This window comes from Salmo trutta, chromosome 4, assembly GCF_901001165.1.
Source record: "Salmo trutta chromosome 4, fSalTru1.1, whole genome shotgun sequence".
In the NCBI taxonomy this organism is placed as follows: domain Eukaryota; kingdom Metazoa; phylum Chordata; class Actinopteri; order Salmoniformes; family Salmonidae; genus Salmo; species Salmo trutta.
In genome coordinates this window covers 22,059,500-22,082,452 of record NC_042960.1, presented here as the reverse complement: position 1 = coordinate 22,082,452, position 22,953 = coordinate 22,059,500, and the positions used below count along the sequence as shown (strand labels likewise).

At 42.1% G+C, this 22,953-nt stretch overlaps 1 protein-coding gene across 2 annotated transcripts in view; it reads right to left on the bottom strand.

The window, feature by feature from the left end:
- Positions 1 to 22,953, bottom strand: part of usp53b (ubiquitin specific peptidase 53b) — a 51,094-nt gene that overhangs the window by 15,982 nt on the left and 12,159 nt on the right. The window contains exons 7-15 of one of the 2 annotated variants that reach the window (XM_029750158.1): positions 22,695 to 22,777; positions 17,439 to 17,544; positions 12,776 to 12,922; positions 10,939 to 11,088; positions 8,614 to 8,782; positions 5,983 to 6,093; positions 5,478 to 5,600; positions 3,282 to 4,092; positions 2,823 to 2,890 (exon numbers count right to left, since the gene is read on the bottom strand). In XM_029750158.1, the coding sequence (XP_029606018.1) occupies positions 2,823 to 2,890; positions 3,282 to 4,092; positions 5,478 to 5,600; positions 5,983 to 6,093; positions 8,614 to 8,782; positions 10,939 to 11,088; positions 12,776 to 12,922; positions 17,439 to 17,544; positions 22,695 to 22,777 (1,768 nt within the window). The remainder of the gene's footprint in view (positions 1 to 2,822; positions 2,891 to 3,281; positions 4,093 to 5,477; positions 5,601 to 5,982; positions 6,094 to 8,613; positions 8,783 to 10,938; positions 11,089 to 12,775; positions 12,923 to 17,438; positions 17,545 to 22,694; positions 22,778 to 22,953) is intronic. The other variant, XM_029750159.1, reaches the window with a different exon arrangement.

Sequence of the window (22,953 nt, the reverse complement as noted above, 5' to 3'; positions counted from 1 at the left end):
TCAAGGGAGGTGGGCAGGTTAGGATGGGGACTAAAGCCGGAGCCTGAGCCACCTCCGTAGTTGGAGGATTGGGGGGGGGGGGGGGTGTAGCACGGGAGCCGTCGGTGACGGTAGCCACCCTCCCTTCCCTCCCTTTAGTTTGGGGTTATTCTTTCTGGGGTTTTGTGTTTCGGTGCATCCAGGGTCTGCACATTTGGGGGTGGGGGTACTGTCATGTCCTGACCAGTAAAAGGGGTTGTTTGTTATTGTAGGTTGGTCAGGGCATGGCAGAGGGTGTTTGTTTGTGTGTTTCGGGGGTTTTGGTGTATGTTCTATATTTTCTATTTCTATGTGTTTATCTGGGTTTTCTTTTTCTATGTTGGGGTTTTGGGACGACCTCCAACTAGAGGAAGCTGGTTGTCGTTGCCTCTAATTGGAGGCCATATTTAAGTAGGTTAATTTTGTCTTGTGTTTGTGGGTGGTTGTTTCCGTGTATAGTCTGAGCACGTTACAGGACTGTTTTCTTCCTTTGTTTTGTGTAAGTGTTTTGTTTGGTTTTTCTTCAATAAAAGGAAGATGAGCATTCACATACCCGCTGCGTTTTGGTCTACATACAACAACGCTTGTGAGATTTCTGTAGGACAATAACTTAAAACAAAATGCCAAATATACACTGGAGTTGCTTACCAAGACGACATTGAATGTTCCTGAGTGGCCTAGTTACAGTTTTGACTTAAATTGTCTTGAAAATGTATGACAAGACTTGAAAATGTCTGTCTAGCAATGATCAACAAAAAACTTGACAGAGCTTGAAGATATTTTAAAATAATAATCTGCAAATATTGTACAATCCAGGTGTGCAAAGTACTTAGAGACTTACTCAGAAAGACTCACAGTTGTAATCACGGCCAAAGGTGATTCTAACATGTATTGATTTAGGGGGTTGAATACTTACAGTTGAAGTAGGAAGTTTACATACACTTAGGTTGGAGTCATTTAAACTCATTTTTCAACCACTCTACAAATTTCTTGTTAACAAACTATAGTTTTGGCAAGTCGGTTAGGACATCTACTTTGTGTATGACACAAGTAATTTTTCTAACAATTGAACAATTGTTTACAGACAGATTATTTCACTTACAATTCACTGTATCAGAATTCCACTGGGTCAGAAGTTTACATAGACTAAGTTGACTGTGCCTTTAAACAGCTTGGAAAATTCCAGAAAATGATGTCATGGCTTTAGAAGCTTCTGATAGGCTAATTGACAACATTTGAGTTAATTGGAGGTGTACCTGTGGATGTATTTCAAGGCCTACCTTCAAACTCAGTGCCTCTTTGCTTGACATCATGGGAAAAGAAAAAATCAGCCAAGACCTCAGAAAAGAAATTGTAGTCTGGTTCACCCTTGTGAGCAATTTCCAAACGCCTGACGGTACCACGTTCATCTGTACAAACAATAGGACGCAAGTATAAACACCATGGGACCACGCAGCCATCATACCTCTCAGGAAGGAGTGCGAAAAGTGCAAATCAATCCCTGAACAACAGCAAGGGACCTTGTGAAGATGCTGGAGGAAACAGGTACAAAAGTCTCTATATCCACAGTAAAACGAGTCCTACATCAACATAACCTGAAAGGCCGCTCAGCAAGGAAGAAGCCACTACTCCAAAAGAGCCATAGAAAAGCCAGACTCCGGATTTGCAACTGCACATGGGGACAAAGATCGGACTTTTTGGAGAAATGTCCTCTGGTCTGATGAAACAAAAATAGAACTGTTTGGCCATAATGACCATCGATATGTTTGGAAGATAAAGGGGGAGGCTTGCAAGCTGAAGAACACCAGCCCAATCGTGAAGCACGGGGGTGGCAGCATCATGTTGTGGGGGTGCTTTGCTGCAGGAGGGACTGGTGCACTTCACAAAATAGATGGCATCATGAGGGAGGAAAATTATGTGGATATATTGAAGCAACATCTCAGGACATCAGTCAGGAAGTTAAAGCTTGGTCGCAAATGGGTCTTCCAAATGGACAATGACCCCAAGCATACTTCCAAAATTGTGGCAAAAAGGCTTAAGGACAACAAAGTCAAGGTATTGGAGTGGCCATCACAAAGCCCTGACCTCAATCCTATAGAAAATTTGTGGGCAGAACTGAAAAAGCGTGTGCGAGCAAGGAGGCCTACAAACATGACTCAGTTACACCAGCTCTGTCAGGAGGAATGGGTCAAAATTCACCCAACTTATTGTGGGAAGCTTGTGGAAGGCTACCTGAAACGTTTGACCCAAGTTAAACAATTTAAAGGCAATGCTACCAAATACTAATTGAATGTATGTAAACTTCTGACCCACTGGGAATGTGATGAAAGAAATAAAAGATGAAATAAATCATGAAAACCTGCAAAATGGTGACTGTAAATCAGGGAAAAAAAGTACTCCCTTGTTTTGGAGCAGCCCTCCCACTCCAGCACCTTTTCGAACTGTACCTTAGAGAGAACATGACTATCTTTCAGTTTAAACTACAAACGATGGACCAGTATTGGACCAGTATTGTCGCAGCAAAAATAATCCTGCAGCATGTTGCTTGATTGGTGGTTAGGCTATATTAGTGGTTAGGCTATTAGCCGGCCAAAATTAGGCTACATGAAAAGTGCAAAACGGTTAATATAACCATGTGTTATTACATGTATTCAGTGAATTTATGTAAATCATGAAGCCCATCTCCCTTTCCTGCTGTGCAGAAAAATTCTCAGAAACAAAAGAGTGATAAAAATAAGATCATATATCTGTACCACAACTTCTATATTAAAACACACTCTCGAAAGCTCAGAACATCCACTTACCTTGATGCAAAGGGGAGTGTACCGCATCAGGTTTTGAATCACATCTGTTTGGGTGAAGTTGACCCCTGCTGAGAAAAATAAGAAGATTTCAACTCTGAGAGTAAGATCGTTGTGATGCACCCAAGAGATGAAGCTTATGATGGACATTGTGGTGCAACTATCATTGTGTGATATTTAAAGTGTCAAATGCATTGTATTAGCGTCTGGAAACACATGGGTCCCCTGAAAAGACAAAAAATCTATATAAACAAATATAAGGCAAGTTTATTAGGTGTCAACCTATGAACTCGATTAAACGTAATGAATAGTGCATTAGTCACTTAATACAAGACTTGAATGTAAACAAAGTCCACCTTTGTGACTGCACACCTGGCATTAACCTATGCTCCTAGGCTTTAGCTCAGCAGGCTAAAGCCCGGTGTCTAGATCTGGGTTCAAACCCCAGTCTGTCACACATACCTCTGAGACTGCACCTCTGGTGTCAACCGCTGCTCCTTCCCAGCAAAGCTGTCTACCCCGGGCGAGTCAGGGTTGGTGGAGCCACTGCTCAGCCGGTCGCTGCTCTCGTATCCCGACTCAGTCCTCTGGATGGTCCAGGTGTCGCTGCGCAACAGGGCTTTGGGCCCGCCCTTGGCCCTCCCCCCGCCACTGCTCCCACCCCCTACACCGCCCCGGTCTCCGTGCCCACTTGCCCTGCCCTCCGAGTCGAGGGAGCTGTGGCTCTCTGTCTCCTGCCGCTGCTCGTCCTCGTAAATCGTCATCAAGCACTTCTGCTGCTTGCGCTCTTCCCTTATCCTGAGACGCTCCCGTTCCCGCTCTTTATCCCTTTCCCGCTCTTTTTCCCAGTCCCGGTTGTCCCGTTCACTGCCGTGCGGCCTCTCCTGACAGGAGGATTTAGAGAGCCGAGGGCTACCACCACCGCCGTGCTGCTGCTGTTGTTGCCGTCGTTCAAGGTCATTCAAGACGCTGTCCACGTTCAGAACTTCCCGGATGGGCCTCCAGGAGGGCTTGGCTTTGTTGCGGCCCGCTCCCGACCCGCCACCCTTCTCCCACGCATCCTGGCTGCCGTCCTGTTCTTGGCGACCAGGGGAGGTTTCCTGTCTCCAACTGTGTCCGCCAGGGGCACTGGATTGAGAGCGTGGGTCCTGGGAAGCTCTGTTCTGGTGGGAGGATGACAACTTGTCAGCCCGGGCGCCACTCCCGCCTCGCAACCTCTGGTCGGCGTGCTGCCTCAGCCCGCCCTCAGAAGGGGATCTGGCATAGGCCATATCTAAACAGGAAGTGACATACAGATGTAGGATCTTCATTTGTGCCAGTTTGCTACAGCAGGACAATAATCCTGCAGCAGCAGGAAATGTGAATTATTATAATTAATGGACATTTCTGTAGGGGTTGATACATTAAGGCAGATCAAGTCTGAAATTTCAAAGTGGAAATTACAAACTTTAGAAATTCTAAACCTCAAATACACTACACATTTTTATTTTCCTAGATTGGAGGAAAGTTATCCTGCAACAGGGTGATCAAATTAAGATCCTACATATGTAAGAAACAGCATTTTTGTATTAGTGTGCCAAGCGTGCATATTGTACATGTGTAGCATTGTAAAATGTATTTAGGCCTACAATCTACATATAAGCTTGATATAGGTGGTTTTTAAATATATTTCTCAGGATTGGATAAATGTTGCATGAAAAATGAATGGCTCGATTGAGAGAAGAAAATCTGCACTTGGTCCAAGGTTTATATCGTAAAAGCCGAAGATATTTGATATTAGGATACAACGCCTTCCAACATCGTCCAGATATGCCAAAAGACAATATTACATAATCTTTCTCTGAATATTCTGTTTTAGGTGGAATTGTGGGTCGAGAAATCTGATTGGAGAGGGCACTTTTGGGACACACGTCACATTGTCTTCTGGGAAACACTGGCAAAATGCAACGCACATTGTTTAGCTTTATCAGAAAACATACCTCTGAACTGAAAATGTATGAATAAAACCTAAGATTAGAACTAAACAAAAAAATTGAAAGTGGTGAAGCACTCTGAAACCAATTATTTCCATCTTGCATGGTTCTGTTTGCCCTGAGACAACTTTATCTGTGTAGGACAGATGGTATGCTCTTTTCTTGGAGATTGGCCATTGCTGCCCTTAGTTTGCCCTTTTCTTCAGGGCCACATCTAAAATAAAATGTACCAAAACATTATACAAGTGACCCGTCAGGCAATCTATTGGAAGTGCACCGCATCATCACATCACATTATAGTAAATACAATTTGTGGCTATAAACTGTGTGAAAAATCATACAACCAAACATAAGGAGAAAACCCTTGCATCTTAATAATCTACATTCAGGTTAACACAGTCAAGTGTACATTGACTTTGGTTGTAGCACTGGTTGGTTGTATAGTTCACTCATCACACACAACATTAAGTTTGTGGTAGTCAGTGACAAGTAACTGCCTCTGATTCAGTGAATAGTCATTTCTATCTGCCACTGTAAGCTAAAACTGTTTCGACAAAGAGACTATGGACACAATATACTGGTTCTTATGCATGTCATCAGCACTCGTCATTGTTTTTCAAGGTACCCCTCAAAGTACAGTAAAACGTTACCTTGCGAGTATAACAATCACTGTACTGCACGTTACCTTTGTGTGGATCTAGTTTTCGATGCCCTCTTTCGGCCTCTTTCTTTATCCCTTCTACAACCCTCTGGGAAGTCTCCTTGGAAGGATCCCGGAATGTGTTGGGACTAGCAGGTGGGCCTTTCACTAGGGATATTGGGATTGGGATAACACATGAGTGCTCTTTGGATTTGATTTGATTTATTTTACAATTTAAAAACACAATTCAACCACACAATGTGGATACAAAACATTTAAAATCATTAAGTATAACACAAAAAAGGTTTAACAACACTGTTATTAGTTTTAAGCTATTTAAAAAAAATCTTAGTTGTCTTCCTCTGCCAATTTGCATTTGGCCTTGGGGCCCTGACATAATTCATCTAAGCTAAAGGGGCCTGGGTCATGTTCTTCAGGGCACCCTGAAGTACAACGATTTTAAAAGTTTTGAAATGGAATCGAAAATGAGGTTCAATACGCTTCAAAGCATTTACTGTTCTGTGCCTACTGGCCTTGACTCAGATCTTACCTCTTTTGTAGCCTGAGGTGGAGGGTGGAGCTAGCATCTGCTTATAGGGCCCCTGGTTGGAGCGGAGTGGGCCTGCTTTCTCCCGGACGGCATCCAGCTTCTTCATACCTGCTGCAGAAGCAGAACATCAGACAGGCATTCAGTGAGATGAGGTGAGAGCTATTGGCCATGTTCCAGGCTGACTACATTTCAGACACATGCCAGATCTCAGAACACTTGGATGGGTGTTTAACATGTCAGCTATCCACATCATATGATATAGCAACCTGATGCTTAATTGCGCAGTTAATGGACGTAGCACACAACCAATGCAACATCTGCAATGCAGTTGGTCTGGAAAGCAACCTATGTGTATGAAGGCCTTTGTTCTAGCCTGACACTAACCCAGCTGATTGAGTTTCCCAATGGTTAGCAGAATAAAGTATGTAAAGAAGGGCTAGAATAAAATCCTGCAGTGGTGGCCAACTGCACAGGAGGATTTAAAAAAACTTTATAATAATGTTGCACATTTTCCACAAGTGTTGTCTGCTCTATTGGTGTTTTTTACGACACATGACATGACCCAGCTCAGTAGTTGGCCTGTCACAAACCTGTGTGTCTATCCTTGCCAAGGTGTTCCGCCTCACTAAAACAGCAACTGGCCCAGTCTGGCATTAGTTCACTCCATTTTTGGTAGCATCTAGCCAGCCCATGTTGCGTCCCAATTCTCTACCCTGCTCCCTTGTGTGTACACATGTTCACTTGCCTTCACGGATTTAAAAGGAAAAGACTGGTGCAAAGAATACGGTGAAAACTCCCTTTAACCCAGGGGTCTCAAACCCATGGGAGCTATATCAGGCCCGCAAAATGCTTTCTTGTGGGGTCCAGACTGATATCTGATTCCGATTGGAATTAGGCCCTCAAAGCATTTTCTTGCTTTTGGAATCAACCCACATGCACAATTAGGTAAATTATTTAATATGCTTTTTAGATCATGCTTTTAAATGCATTTGTGAAGAGCGTCCAATTTGGGAGTGCACACTTTGGAAGAAAGGTCAAGAATTTGGACGCCTAACTAGTGTTACAGCATGCCAGCTACTCCTCATCCAAATCAGTAGTCATGTGTGACTATACAGTATATAGAACAACCAGTGAGGAGTATTTGCCAGTTAACCAGGCTTCAATTAGATCATGGAAAGGCATGCAAGGCCAAAATAAAGTACTTTTATCTGTCGGCACGGTGATCAGTAGTCCACCGTTTGATTGTCCCCCCCAATTTGTTTTCGCTTTACAGGTGTAGCAATATCAAAGAAAAAATGCACTCTTTGTTTACTTTATATAATTAGCCAAATATGGCATGGTAACAGTGTATTTATATTTGATTGGATTTCAACATGAAAGAAGTATTTATGCTCTGAGTAGTCTGTGGCGAGCCCACAAGTTACACAATCTCCAAATCGGGAAAAGGTTATTCTCAGACAAGAGCATTGCTAAGGCAGGTTAACAATGCCTAAAAATAACTATCAACATCATCGATAATCCAGCCAATACTGCCCAAAAGCAGTATAACAAATATACGTCCTTATATAAACCAATAATCTACCTCAAACAATAACGAAACACAACACTTGAATTACTTACTCTTATCCACATAATAATGCAAATCAAATCCCATTCCAAAAGAGGTGACCGGATACGACGCCCAGGCTAAATGGTCCATTTCAAAGAGCAGGACACCATTTCCAAAAGCAAGTGCATATTAGAATGGGAACAAACGCGGGATGGGAGATCACGGGAGGGAGTGAAAGCTACCAAGCGCACTTGACCCGGGGAGCAGGGATTGCAGGGAGAGCAGGGATTAGGCAGGGAGGCAGGCGTGGGCGGTAATCTGCATGCCACAGACGTCCTCATATCAAGTTCAACTCTGCACACGACAAGGGCGGACAATCCCAATTCCCAACGCTCCGTCTGGGGAGCGGTTTTAAAAACAATGCCAGGCGCCATCACATTGAAAGGATGTTTTTTTTCTCAAAGCGACAGCAGTGTTAGTTGTGTACTGTAGGCCACTGTATTACGCATGTAGTGGAAGCAGGATAGTACATATTCTCTTTCCACAGCTACATTATTTGAGGGGAAATGTATTGTTGCTGGGTTGTGGGTGGTGGATATGTGATTAAGATAGAACCTTGTGTATGGGCAAGAAAATTGTGGAAAGACAGTGAGGATGACTGTGAAACAAAGTCTACTTAAGGCATTTAGGTAAAATGCATTCTACTTAAATGCCTTAAGTAAAGTGTTACCAACATTTTTGCACCAAAAAGTTAAGTGAATGTTTAACGATCCTAACCTACCCTGCCCCACACCTCCCATTAAAGGTCTGCTGCACTGGACACCTCATTTTTGCTGAGCGTGAGACGCTCTCATTCATTTCAATATAACCAAGAACCTACAAAACTTTGCATAAAATTATGCTCTGGTTCGATTTTCAAGACTTTGAAGTGCGGCACACGGCCCAAAACTCTTCATAAAGTGGCTCACACTCTGCTCACAATGGTAAAAGTAACGAGTCCAGTGTCGCAGGTAAAAACCAACTGTTTTTGTGATGACTCATTGTGACACACATGTAAACCAACCGTTAAGGTTTCGTCTTACCTGGCACTTCCCCGTTGACGTTGGCTTTAAAGCGGGGACACATGGTTGTTTGTCTGGGCGCGTCCTCGCTGGAGACTGGGGTCCCCTCCAGGTTAGTGTAGAACAGGAGCAGTGGCTGGAAATGTCCCCGGATGCATTTAGAGGCCACGTCTTTCCATTTGGATCCGATCTAAGAAGAACATAAAAAAATAACGTAAAAGTGAAAATAATGTTTTAATGTGTAACTGACATGTTTGAGACTAAACGCTAAAGAATAGCAACTACTATGTTGACATACATTATTTTCTTCATATAATGTGAAGTACAGAGAATTTTCTGTGTATTTCTACAGTACCAGTCAAAAGTTTAGACACACCTACTCAAAGGTTTTTCTTTATTTTTACTATTTTCTACATTGTAGAACAATAGTGAACACATCAAAACTATGAAATAACACATATGGGATCATGTAGTAACCAAAAAAGTGTTAAACACATCAAAATATATTTTAGATTCTTCAAAGTAGCCACCCTTTGCCTTGATGACAACTTTGCACCCTCTTGGCAGTTTCTCAACCAGCTTCATGAGGAATGTTTTTCCAACAGTCTTGAAGGAGTTCCCACATATGCTGAGCACTTATTGGCTGCTTTTCCTTCACTCTGCGGTCCAACTCATCCCAAACCATCTGAATTTTGTTGTGGTCAGATGATTGTGGAGGCCAGGTCATCTGATGCAGAACTCCATCACTCTCCTTCTTGGGCAAATAGCTTTTACTCAGCCTGGAGGTGTGATGGGTCATTGTCCTATTAAAAAACAAATGATAGTCCCACTAAGCGCAAACCAGATGGGATGGCGTATCGCTGCAGAATGCTGTGGTAGCCATGATGATTAAGTGCGCCTTGAATTCTAAATAAATCGCTGACAGTGTCACCAGTAAAGCACCCCCACACCATCACACCTCCTCCTCCATGGAAACCACACATGCGGAGATCATCCGTTCACCTACACTGCGTCTCACAAAGACACGGCAGTTGGAACCAAAAGTCTCAAATTTGGACTCATCAGACCAAAGGACAGATTTCCACCGGTCTAATGTCCATTGCTCGTGTTTCTTGGCCCAAGCAAGTCTCTTCTTCTTATTGGTGTCCTTCAGTAGTGGCTTCTCATGAAGCTGGTTGAGAGAATGCCAAGAGTGTGCAAAGCTGTCATCAAGGCAAAGGGTGGCTACTTTGAAGAATCTCAAATATAAAATATATTTTGATTTGTTTGACACTTTTTTGGTTACAACATAATTCCATGTGTGTTATTTCATAGTTTTAATGTCTTCACTATTATTCTACAATGTAGAAAACAGTAAAGATAAAGAAAAACCCTTGAAGGAGTAGGTGTGTCCAAACTTTGACTAGTACTGTACGTGTGTGGTGATTCCAAATTAAACATGGTCTAGTTTTTTGTTGGTGAGGCATAGACCTTGTATAACTATCAGCTTAACGATGGATAGTTCAAGTAAGATGTTAAAATGGCTTCCATCTTTTGTGAACCTGTCCATTTTGCCTTCATGTTTCATCATTACAATTTGGCAGAGCTCTTGTGAGAACCTTTAGTTGATTGCTAAGCTTTTTTATGTATTTATTTTTATTAAAAAAAAATGTAACTAGGCAAGTCAGTTAAGAACAAATTCTTATTTACAATGACGACCTACCCTCCCTAACCCAGACGATGCTGGGCCAATTGTGCGCCACCCTATGGGACTGCGATACAGCCCGGGACGGAACCCGGGTCTGTAGTGACGCCTCTAGCACAGCAATGCAGTGCCTTAGACCGCAGCGCGACTAAGGATCCCAAGGATAGCTCAAAGGATAGCCCAGCTGTTAAAAGGAAAGCATTGCTTTTATGGCTATTGTCAAAAAATAATATTGAGTATCAATAACCTACTTTCTTTTATTCATTAAACACAGATTATGTTTGCCGTCGGCTATGTTAAAGGGACATTACACTCCAAAATCAACATTTGCAAGATGTTTTTAGACCTCAAATGTAGTCTAACATCAAGGTGAATCCACATTGGATTGTGTCAATGTATCTGTATGCCAACACCAAATGAATGGAAAACACCTATTAAGATCTGGAAATGATTTGGTCCTTAACGTTCTGATTAATTTGATGTGGATGGATCTACTGAATTGATGGCCTGGGACTTATCTCAACATAAGAGCACTTTTGAGTTTGTTTTCAAAGTTTTGACATGACTTCTGCAACATCTGCACAAATAGATAATCTATGAGATATAAGCATTTTTCTCAATTAATATGAAACAGACCCCAACACATTAATTTAAACACTCACCTCTTTCACGGTGGCGTCATCAAAGAAGACCCATTTTGAGGACTTGGTGTGATAAGCGAACGCAGAGTAATGTTTGCTGGAGAAACAAATCATTCCCACGAGACGTAACTCACTCCTTTTGGCATTCTCATCAGTGACCCGGTTGAACAGCTGAAATAAGAAATACATGAAAGGCTGGTATACACGAACAATGCATACATATTATCAATTAGGATAGGAATCTTCAACCACTTAGTTAATACTCAAGCAACCCTAATACAGCTATCCAGTCTGGCTACTTTACAGATGCCTGCCAGATCTCACAACACCTGGATAGGATTTAGTCAGACTGGAATGTGAACATAAACAGTGGACAATCATGTTGTCTCTTTGTGTATGAGCTATTTCACATTTGGAGTGTGTTCAGACTTTTGTTCTTTGATCATACTTCACAATATGTGCCCCTAATAACTATGCATTTAAATGGTAGTTACAAAGGCAGGTACAGTGTACCGTAAATTCCGGACTATAAGCCGCAACTTTTTTCCCACGCTTTGAACCTCACGGCTTAAATAATGACGCGGCTAATATATGGATTTTTCCCGCTTTCAAATTTTTTTCTCCAAAAAAATACATTCTGTGACGTGCTCAGTTTTTTGGCGGCATGAAGCTTTCATTAGACCAATGAAATTGCCGAACGGGTTAAGGTCAAACAGTGACGAGAGCGACAATGAAAACGATCCAATATCGGATGAAGCAATTCTGAGGCTATTCAACTCCGACACCGAAGGAGATGACTTCAGTGGTTTCAGTGCACAGGAGGAGGAAGATTGTGACCAATGACTTTCTTGGTAGGCTACTGTTTACTGCAAATTTTTTTTTTTTTTGTTACAAGCCGTGTTTCGTTAAAGCCTATTTATTTTTGTTACAAGCCGTGTTTCATTAAAGCCTGTGTAAAGTTAATTTGTTTCAATGTACCGGTAGGCACCTGCGGCTTATAGACATGTGCGGCTTATTTATGTTCAAAATACTTTTTTTTTTTTATTCAGTGGGTGCGGCTTATATTCAGGTGCGCTCAATAGTCCGGAAATTACGGTAATTACAATTACATATTGCTACATACTACTAACAATTGTTATACCTGAAAGTGGCATGAATTAATTCAAGGATTTACGAATAATATCAAGGTCACGTTTCACAATAAGTATCCCTAATACCTACATACTGTAGGCAGGTGCAGTCAGTGTAATTATAGTGTTGGCACACATTGTAACATATAACTTACATCTGTTATACCTGTTATAACACCACACCTAAAGTTCCCCTATACATGTAGTTACACAGGAATAATAAAATAGTACCCGCAAAACACCAGTCTCAACGTCAACAGTGAAGAGGCGACTCCGTGATGCTGGCCTTCTAGGCAGAGTTCCTCTGTCCAGTGTCTGTGTTCTTTTAACCATCTTAATCTTTTATTTTGGCCAGTCTGAGATAGGGCTTTTTCTTTGCAACTCTGCCTAGAAGGCCAGCATCCAGGAGTCGCCTCTTCACTGTTGACATTGAGACTGGTGTTTTGCGGGTACTATTTAATGAAAACGAAATCTGCCGTTTCCAGTTGCAATAGTCATTTACAACATTAACAATATCTACACTGTATTTCTGATCAATTTGATGTTATTTTAAAGGACAAAAAATTTGCTTTTCTTTCAAAAACAAGGACATTTCTAAGTGACCCCAAACTTTTGAACGGTAGTGCATATTGTTTTTATTATTAATTATTATTGTTATCTTATTCTGTATTATTATTATTGTTATTATTAAAATACATTTATTAATATTGTGTATTTTTAACTCTTACCCCCGAGAGGTTGAGATGTGGACCCAGTGACCTCACCACATCCTCTGTAAGGTCAGATTGCTCTGCGTCCCACACAAAGCCAATGGTGACGATCTCTGGGCAGTTCAGGAGAACCCGACGGATCTTGATGCTCTGGCCACAGTTGCTCTGCAAAGAAGATGAGAAACTATCATCCATGAGAGATAATTAAAAGCAGAAATCTATATATAAATCTATGTATTTTATTCTAGAAACCTTGTCAACTTTGCCATGAAACATGTTGCATCATATTGGACCATAAACTATAATATATACAGAACGATGGTAGCACTTTATAATAACTCCACGTAATAAAGCATTCATAATGGATTAGTAAATAGTTTAATAATTAATTAATCCCTACTCCCAAATTTGTAAATGTTAGTAACCTACTAACTATTTATAAACAACTTCTAAATGATTTAATAATGATGTATAAGATGTTTAATAAACCATTTCATAATCGCATAATCGTTAATTAAGTATTTTTGTGTGGCCTCATCTAAAGTGTGGGCTATATATACTTTATAAGTGTTTTGAGCGACCAGTGTCACAAGATATGCTATTGGTAGATATTCCAGCAGTCTCAAAATGGCCCCTAGAATTGATCAATGGTTAAACAATAAGCACACAACACAGAGGATCTTTAAGAAAATATATTGAAAATTACACTGCTGTAGTAGTGTGATGTGTACCTTTATACAAATGCTGAGAAAAATAACGAAAATGATAATATATGCACACACAGTGTTTTCGGAAAGTATTCAGACCCCTTGACGTTTTCCACATTTTGTTACGTTACAGCCTTATTCTCAAATGGATTAAATAGCAAAAAAAATCCTCAGCAATCCACACACAATACCTCCCAATGACAAAGCAAAAACAGTTTTTTAGAAATGTTTGCAAATGTATTTAAAAAAAAACTTAAATACCTTATTTACACAAGCATATATTCATGAGATTCGAAATTGAGCTCAGGTGCATCCTGTTTCCAATGATCATCCTTGAGATGTTTCCACAACTTAATTGTCGACCTGTGGTAAATTCAATTGATTGGAAATAATTTTGAAAGGCACACACCTGTCTATATAAGGTCCCACAGTTGACAGTGCATGTCAGAGCGAAAACCAAGCCATGAAGTCGAAGGAAAGGTCTGAGACAGGATTGTGTCAAGGCACAGGTCTGGGGAAGGGTACCAAAAAATGTCTGCAGGATTGAAGGTCCTCAAGAACACTGTGGCCTCCATCATTCTTCAATGGAATAAGTTTGGAACAACCAAGACTCTTCCTCTTCCAGGCCAAACTGAGCAATCTGGCGAGAAGGGCCTTGGTCAGGGAGGTGACCAAGAACCCGATGGTCACTCTGACAAAGCTCCAGAGTTCCTCTGTGGAGATTGAAGAACCTTCCAGAAGGACAACCATCTCTGCAGCACTCCACCAATCAGGCCTTTATGGTAGACTGGGCAGACGAAAACACCTCCTCAGTAAAAGGCACATGACAGCCCACTTGGAGTTTGCCAAAAGGCACCTAAAGGACTCTCAGACCATGAGAAACAAGATTCTCTGGTCTGATGAAACCAAGACTGAACTCTTTGGGCTGAATGCCAAGTGTCATGTCTGGAGGAAACCTAGCACCATCCCTACAGTGAAGCATTGTGGTGGCAGCATCATGCTGTGGGGCTGATTTTCAGCGGCAGGGACTGGGTGCAAAGTACAGAGAGATCCTTGATGAAAACCTGCTCCAGATGGCTCAGGACTTCAGACTGGGGCGAAGGTTCACCTTCCAACAGGACAACAACCCTAAGCACACAGCCAAGACAATGCAGGAGTGGCCTCGAGACAAGTCTCTGAATGTCCTTGAGTGGCCCAGCCAGAGCCGGCTTGGCCCAGCCAGAGCCGGCTTGGCTCTGGCCCAGCCAGAGCCCGATTGAACATCTCTGGAGAGACCTTGAAAATAGCTGTGCAGCAACACTCCCCATCCAATCTGCAGAGAAGAATGGGAGAAACTCCCCAAATACAGGTGTGCCAAGTTTGTAACGTCATACCCAAGAAGACTTGATGCTGTAGTCGGTGCCAAAGGTGCTTCAACAAAGTACTGAGTAAAGGGTCTGAATACTTATGTAAATGTGATATTTCTGTTTTTAATTTTTAATAAATTAGCAAAAATGTCCTGTTTTTGCTTTTTCATTATGCGGTACTGTGTGTAGATTGATGATAAGAAAATACAATTTAATCAATTTTAGAATAAAGCTGTAACGTAAGAAAATGTGAAAAAAGTCAAGAGGTCTGAATACTTTCCGAAGGCACTGTACGTGTTTTTTTGGCAGTGACTTTTCTACCAAAACCAAAGTGTGGATTGCAGTCACTCCTTTTGACAGTCCAATCTCAGTTAACCCAGAACTAAAACCTTGCGTGTACGTGTTTGCGAAGTCTATCCTCGCAAAAGGAAACTCTACGCCAAAGCCCCTGCTCTCCTTCCGCTAATTTCACTACACGCACGTTTAAGCAGTCAACGTTTAAGCACTGGATTCTCCCAATCCTGGTACATCCAAATAATCAGTGACGAAAACCCAAACACTGAAACTACTCCTGCTCCTTGTCCTATGCAGTGCATACTTTTGCGAACAGATTCTTTGGTTTACGCACAGAATTTATCCCCATGAAAAGGGCTACCTAGTGAAATGTGTCTGCCACATTTAATCAAACCCCTCTGAATCAGAGAGATGAGGAGGGTTGCCTTAATTAATCAACATCCTCGGCGCCCAGGGAACAATGGGTTAACAGTGTTGCTCAAGGGCAGAACGACAGATTTTTACCTTGTCAGCTCGGGGATTCGATCCAGCAACCTTCGGTAACTGGCCGAACGCTTCAACCCGCCAGGCTATCTACCGCCCAGAGCAGTCCATATACTGCTTACGAGGTAAGGAAGCACATATCTGAATACATTATTTCGCTGAACTATCCCATTACGTTTAAAACCTTACTGCCTTTAAAAGGCATGTAAAGGTGCTGCCAAACAAAGCCATGTGTGAAAATAGTCTGCGGTTAAAAGACTGAGGCACTGCAGGCATTTAAAGTTTATACATGTAACATTGCTAACTGCAAATCATACATGTAACATTTATACCTCAATCATATATCAGTAGTATTGAATAAATAAAAATCCACTAGTGAAAAATGGTTGTTGTGTGTAGGCTACATCTCCCTGTTTTATGATTATTTTGCGTTCGCGAGGTTGACAACATAAGCAAAACATTCCCATTACAACACTTTCTCAAGTCTTAGCATCAGAAATTTGACATTTTGTGAATAAAATTGTCTATATATTTTCTTAAAGATCCTCTGTATTGTGTGCTTATTGTTTAACCATTGATATGTTCTAGGGGCCATTTTGAGACCTTCAGTTGCATCAGGTACTGCTGGAATGTCTACCAATGGCCATATTTTTGTGAGAAATTACACTGGTAACTCAAAATATTTATTAAGTATTTTTAAAGTATAAATAGCCCACACTAGATGAGGCCATGCAAAAAGACTTAACTAATGAATAGAAAATGTTTTTTTAAGGACCTACATTAAACATATTTTAAATGGAGTAATGATTAATAAATTATGAATAAACTATTTACTAATCCTTTATAATTATTATTTACATGTTGTTAATTATTCTTAATGTTGTTAATATGAAAAATGTAAAACAACTTTCATTACAGAAAATACAAAAATAGCTTTAATATCTAGCTTTAAGAATCCTGTGTGATATGATTTTTTTATCCAGGCACAGTAGAAAGGGTTAACGGAACAAAGCACTTGCACCAGAGCTGACGCACATTGAAGTGGTAGACCAGTGCTAGCCAATCGAGATGAGAGAGCAACAGTGGATAAGCCTTAACTGCTATTTATATCCCTAACACTAGTCTGGCAGCCTCTCCTTCAGGCCTGTTCCATCATAATGTCACACAGCAGAATACAGACAGTAGAAGTCAGCTCGATACGGGTTTGAATTAAATAATGTCTGGATCTGCATTCACTTGCTTTGGGATACTGCAGGTACAGTAGCTATAATATATTATTCTAATGGTCATATTTTAAGGGTTCAGTTCAATAAAACTGTACTGTAGTATTTACAGAGTAGCATTTACCCTGAAGATGTTTCCCATTGTATTTTATATCACAGAATGTTTTTGATACTGATAGAATAGCTGGTATAATCCATTCATTGCTAGATCCTTTACGTATTCAGAAGATGACAGTGATGTATAAACAAATAATCATACTGAACATTGCTTCAGTAAGGGACTTTCACACAGTTCAGATAGCACAATGACCCTCCACAACATGACCTGACTAACAGTAATTGACTAACAAAGTGATTTGATTGGACAAGGAGTTCTGGATTTCATTTTTCTATACAATGGGTTTGGACTATTTTGGGCATAGATTACATAAAAAAATCCACTGGAGTCATGTACTGCTAGAAGCTGGGATGAGTTCCTCTAAATGACACATTGCAGTCACATTGTTCAGTACCAACTTTATGGCTGCATAGATAACAACATGGCCACATGTCTATCAAAAACAAATATATCACATTGGATATTAGAATTCAAACTATGGTTCACAATGAAAATGAGCAAGCAACATACCGGACAGTTCCGTAGGTCACCGATGGTGTTTGCCGCCTGCAGCAATTCCCCAAACATGTCCGACCGAAGCCTGTCATTCTTCCCCAGCACGTGGCCCACCTGTTGGCTGGGACACAGAGGGGGCGGGATAATAGGGGTGTCTTTCTGCACTGTAAACCACATAAGCCAAAACTAACAGCAAGTGGAAGAGGAACAATGTATGTAGTGACCCTTAGCAGGCTAGTACGGTCACACTTTACATTAGTGCCTTACTGCCCTTATTACTGTGTAATTATTTCTGTAAGTACAGTACAGTTACTGTAAAGGTACTACACTGTACTGACACACTGTACTTACACACAAGTTAAACAGTTATAATAGCATTGTAGTGTAAAGTCTTACCTTCCACTAGCACATTATGCAGTTGGAGTACTTTGGAACTAAAAGTTTAGTTGGACGACCTACTAGAGCAGTAGGTCTATTCTATAACTAGCTGTGCTTACACACCTGGTACAAGGCATTCACATAGGTTATTGCCTTATAGTTATCATAGAATGATGCCTATGCACTGTAATATCAAATGTTGTCAAGTCAAATCAAATGTTATTTGTCGCATGCTTCATAAAACAACAGGTGAAATGCTTACGTACAGGTTTTTCCCAACAATGCAGAGAGAAAAAAATAAAAATAATAATAACACAAGGAATACATACACAATGAGTAAGGATAACTTGCTCGACACTGAGTGTACACAACATTAGGAACACCTGCTCTTTTCATGACATAGACTGATCAGGTGAACCCAGGTGAAAGCTATGATCCCTTATTGCTATCACCTGTTAAATCCACTTCAATCAGTGTAGATGAAGGGGGGAGACAGGTTAAAGAATGATTTTAAGCCATAAGACAATTGAGACATGGATTGTATATGTGTGCCATTCAGAGAGTGAATTGGCAAGACAAAATATTTAAGTGCCTTCGAAAGTGGTATGGTAGTAGTTGCCAGGCGCATCCGTTTGAGTGGGTCAAGAACTGCAACGTTGCTGGTTTTTCACACTCAATAGTTTCCCTTCTGTATCAAGAATTGTTCACCACTCAAAGGATATCCAGGCCAGCATCCCTGTGGAACGCATTCGACGCCTTGTAGTCCATGCCCTGACAAATTGAGGCTGTCGATGTGCAGGGGTACGAGGTAATTGAAGTAGATACATTATATATACAAAAGTATGTGAACACCCCTTCAAATTACTGTACTCTGCTATTTCAGCCACACCTGTTGCTGACAGGTGTATAAAGTCGTGCACACAGCCATGCAATCTCCATAGACAAACATTGGCAGTAGAATGGCCTTACTGAAGAGCTCAGTGACTTTCAACATGGCACCGTCATAGGATGTCACCTTTCCAACAAGTCGCTTCGTCAAATTTCTGCCCTGCTAGAGATGCCCCGGTCAACTGTAGGTGCTGTTATTGTGAAGTAAAAATGTCTAGGAGCAACAACAGCTCAGCAGCAAAGTGTTAGGTCACACAAGCTCACAGAACGGGAACACCGAGTGCTGAAGTGCCTAGCGTGTAAAAATCGTCTGTCCTCGGTTGCAACACTCACTACACACAATAACTGTTCGTTGGGAGCTTCATGAAATGGGTTTCCATGGCCGAGCAGCCGCACACAAGCCTAAGATCACCATGCACAATGTCAAGCGTCAGCTGGAATGGTGTAAAGTGCGCCATCATTGGACTCTGGAGCATTGGACATGTGTTCTTTGGAGTGATGAATCATGCTTCACCATCTGGAAGTCCGAAGGACAAATCTGGGTTTGGCGAACGCCAGGAAAATGCGACCTGCCCCAATGCATGGTGTCAATTGTAAAGTTTGGTGGAGGAGGAATAATGGTTGTGGCTGTTTTTCATGATTTGGGCTAGGCCCCTTAGATCCAGTGAAGGGAAATCTTAATGCTACAGCACACAATGACATTCTAATCTAGACGATTCTGTGCTTCCAACTTTGTGGCAAGAGTTTTGGGAAGGCCCTTTCCTGTTTCAGCATGACAATACCCCCGTGCAAAAAGTCCATACAGCAATGGTTTGTCGAGATCGGTGAGGAAGAACTTGACTGGCCTGCACTGACCCTGACCTCAACTCCATTGAACACCTTTGGGATGAATTGGAATGCAGACTGCGAGTAAGACCTAATCGCCCAACGTCAGTGCCCGACCTCACTAATGCTCTTGTGGCTGAATGGAAGCAAGTCCCCGCAGCAATGTTCCAACATCTAGTGGAAAGCCTTCCCAGAAGAGTGGAGGCTGTAGGGGGGACCAACTCCATATTAATGCCCATGATTTTGGAATGAGATGTTCGACGAGCAGGTGTCCACAAAGTGACTAGGCATCAGGATATATTATAAACAGTAGCAGCAGCGTATGTGATGAGTCAAAATAGTTAGAAGAGTTAGTGCAAAGAGGGTCAATGCAGATAGTCCGGGTAGCTATTTGTTTAACTATTTAGTGGTCTTACGGCTTGTGGGTAAAAGTTGTTTACGGTCCTGTTGGTTACAGACTGGGTGCATCGGTACCGCTTGCCGTGCTGTAGCAGAGAGAAAAGTCTATGGGCGGTTGGAATTTGTAGGGCCTTCTTCTGACATCGCCTGGTATAGACGTCCTGGATGGCAATACCATGCGTAGCACCTTGCGGTCGGATTCCAAGCAGTTGCCATACAAAGCGGTGATGCAGCCAGTCAAGATGCTCTCAATGGTGCAGCTGTAGAACTTTTTGAGGATCTGAGGGCCCATGCTAAATCTTTTCAGCCTCCTGAGGGGGAGGACTGTGTTGGTGTGTAAGGACCAAGTTAATTCCTTGATTTGGACACCGAGGAACTTGAAGCTCTTGAAGCTCTCAAATGAGCTGATCATGTAGTCCACGATCAGCTCGTTTGTCTTGCTGATGTTGAGGGAGAGGTTGTTGCCCTGTCACCACACTGCCAGGTCACAGACCTCCTCTCTATAGGTGGTCTCATCGTCATCTGTGATCAGACCTACCATGGTGTTGTGGTTGAACAGCGAGTACAGCAGGGGACTTAACGCAATCGTGGGTGAACAGGGAGTGCAGCAGGGGTCTAAGCACTCACCCTTGAGGGGGCCTTTGTTAAGGGGTTGGTGTAGCAGATGTGTTGTTGCCTACCCTCACCACCTGGGAGAGGCCTGTCAGGAAGTCTAGGATCCAGTTGCAGAGGAAGGTGTTCAGTCCCAGGGTCCTAAGCTTAGTGATGAGCTTGGAGGGCACTAAGGTGTTGAACACTGAGCTGCAGTCAATAAATAGCATTCTCAAATAGATGTTCCTCTTTTCCAGGTGGGAGAGGGCAGTGTTGAATGCAATAAAGATTGCGTCATCTGTGGATTTGTTGGGGTGGTATGTGAATTGGGCTGGGTCCAGGGTGCCTGGGATGATGGTGTTGATATGAGCCATGACCAGCCTTTCAAAGCATTTCATGGCTACAGATGTGAGTGCTACGGCGGGATAGCCATTTAGACAGGTTACCTTGGCGTTCTTGGGCACAGGGAATATGGGGGTCTGCTTGAAACATGCATTTATTACAGACTAGGTCAGGGAGAGGTTGATGTCAGTGAAAACACCAGCCAGCTGGTCAGAACATGCTCTGACTAAGCATCCTGGTAATCTATCTGGCCCCGCGACCTTGTAAATGTTAACCTGTTTAAAGGTTTTACTCACATCGGCTGCGGAGAGTGAGATCGCACAGTTGTCCAGAACTACTTCTGCTCTCATGCATGGTTCAGTGTTGCTTGCCTAGAAGCGTGCATAGAAGGCATTTAGCTTGTCTGCTAGGCTTGTGTCACTGGGCAGCTCGAGGCTGGGTTTCCCTTTGTAATCTGTGATAATTTGCAAGCCTTGCTACATCCGACGAGTGTCAGGGCCGGCGTAGTAGGATTCAATATTAGTCCAGTATTGAAGTTTTGCTTGTTTGATGGCTCCTAGAAGGTCTTAGTGGGATTTCTTATAAGCGTCCGGATTAGTATCTTGCTCCTTGAAAGCAGCAGCTCTAGCCTTTAGCTCAGTGAGGATGTTGCCCTTAATCCATGGCTTCTGGTTGGGATATGTACAGGTCACTGTGGGGACGATGTCTTCGAGGCAATAATTAATGAAGCCAGTGACTGATGTGGTAAACTCCTCAATGTTATCAGATGAATCCCGGAAGATATTCCAGTCTGTCCTAGCAAAACAGTTCTGTAGCTTAGCATTCACTTCATCAGACCACTTCTGTATTGAAAGCAGGAATCAGGAGGATAGAGTTATGGTCAGATTTGCCAAAGGGAGGGTGAGGGAAACCCCTTGTACGGATTACTGTGTGTAGAGTAAAGGTGATCTAGAGTTGTGTTGCCTCTAGTTGCACGGGTGACATGATGGTAAAAATGAGTTAAAACAAAAAGTGCCCCCTCTGGATGAGCATTTTCTTGTTTGCTTATGGCCCTATACACCTCGTTGAGTGTGGTCATAGTGCCCGCATCAGTTTGTGGTGGTAAATAGACAGCTATGAAAAATCTAGATGATAACACTCTTGGTAAATAGTATGGTGTGCAGCTTATCATTAGGTATTCTAACTCAGATGAGCAAAAATCTGACACTTTCTTAACATTAGAGATTGAGCACCAGCTGTTGTTAATAAAGAGACACACCCCTCCCATCTTACCCGAAGCTGCCGTCCGATCTTGATGGTGCATGGAAAAGCCAGCGAGGTGTATATTATCCAAGTTCTTGTTCAGTCACGACTTCGAGAAACATAGGATATTACGGTTCTTCAGGTTCCATTGGTAGGATAGTCTCGAACGGAGCTCGTCCAGTTTGTTCTCTAGTGATTGTACGTTCGCCTACAAAACAGAGGGCAATGACGTTCTAGATGCTCGCTGACATAGCCTAATCATGACTCTGCCTCGCTTGCCTCTCTTTCACCACCTCTTCCTCTTTCGAGTCCCGGCGATCAGGGCCTGGTTCGGGGTAAGCATAATGTCCAGAGTTGCCAACTCGTTGTAGTAGAAATCTTCATCCAAATCGAGGTTAGTGATTGCTGTTCTGATGTCCAGAAGCTGTTTTCGGTCACAGGAAATGATGGTGGAAATAAGTTAAGATCAGCGTAAAAAAACACAAAATATTAGGAGCCCGTAAGACGGCAGCTATCCACTGCAGCGCCATCTCACCAGAGAATCCAATTTTGGCTTAGAGCAAAGATTCAGTTCAGTTTGACAAGTTTCTTAGAGGAAGTACTTACCATAGGGCTGTGGTGGAGACATAATGCACAAGCTCTGTGAAAGGAAGGGGGTCTGAGGAGGCGCCACAACTACGACATACAAACTGCAGGGGGAGAAAAACAAGTTTCATGTCAAATTAAAATAACAGAATAACTATAGAGAAAGTTGAAATTGGAAATCCGATGATATGTGTATAGGCCTTATCAGATTGGCCTTCGGGTCATCTATATACAGTATATTTGACAAAATCTAATTAATGCTTTTTTTAAATCTTCCCTT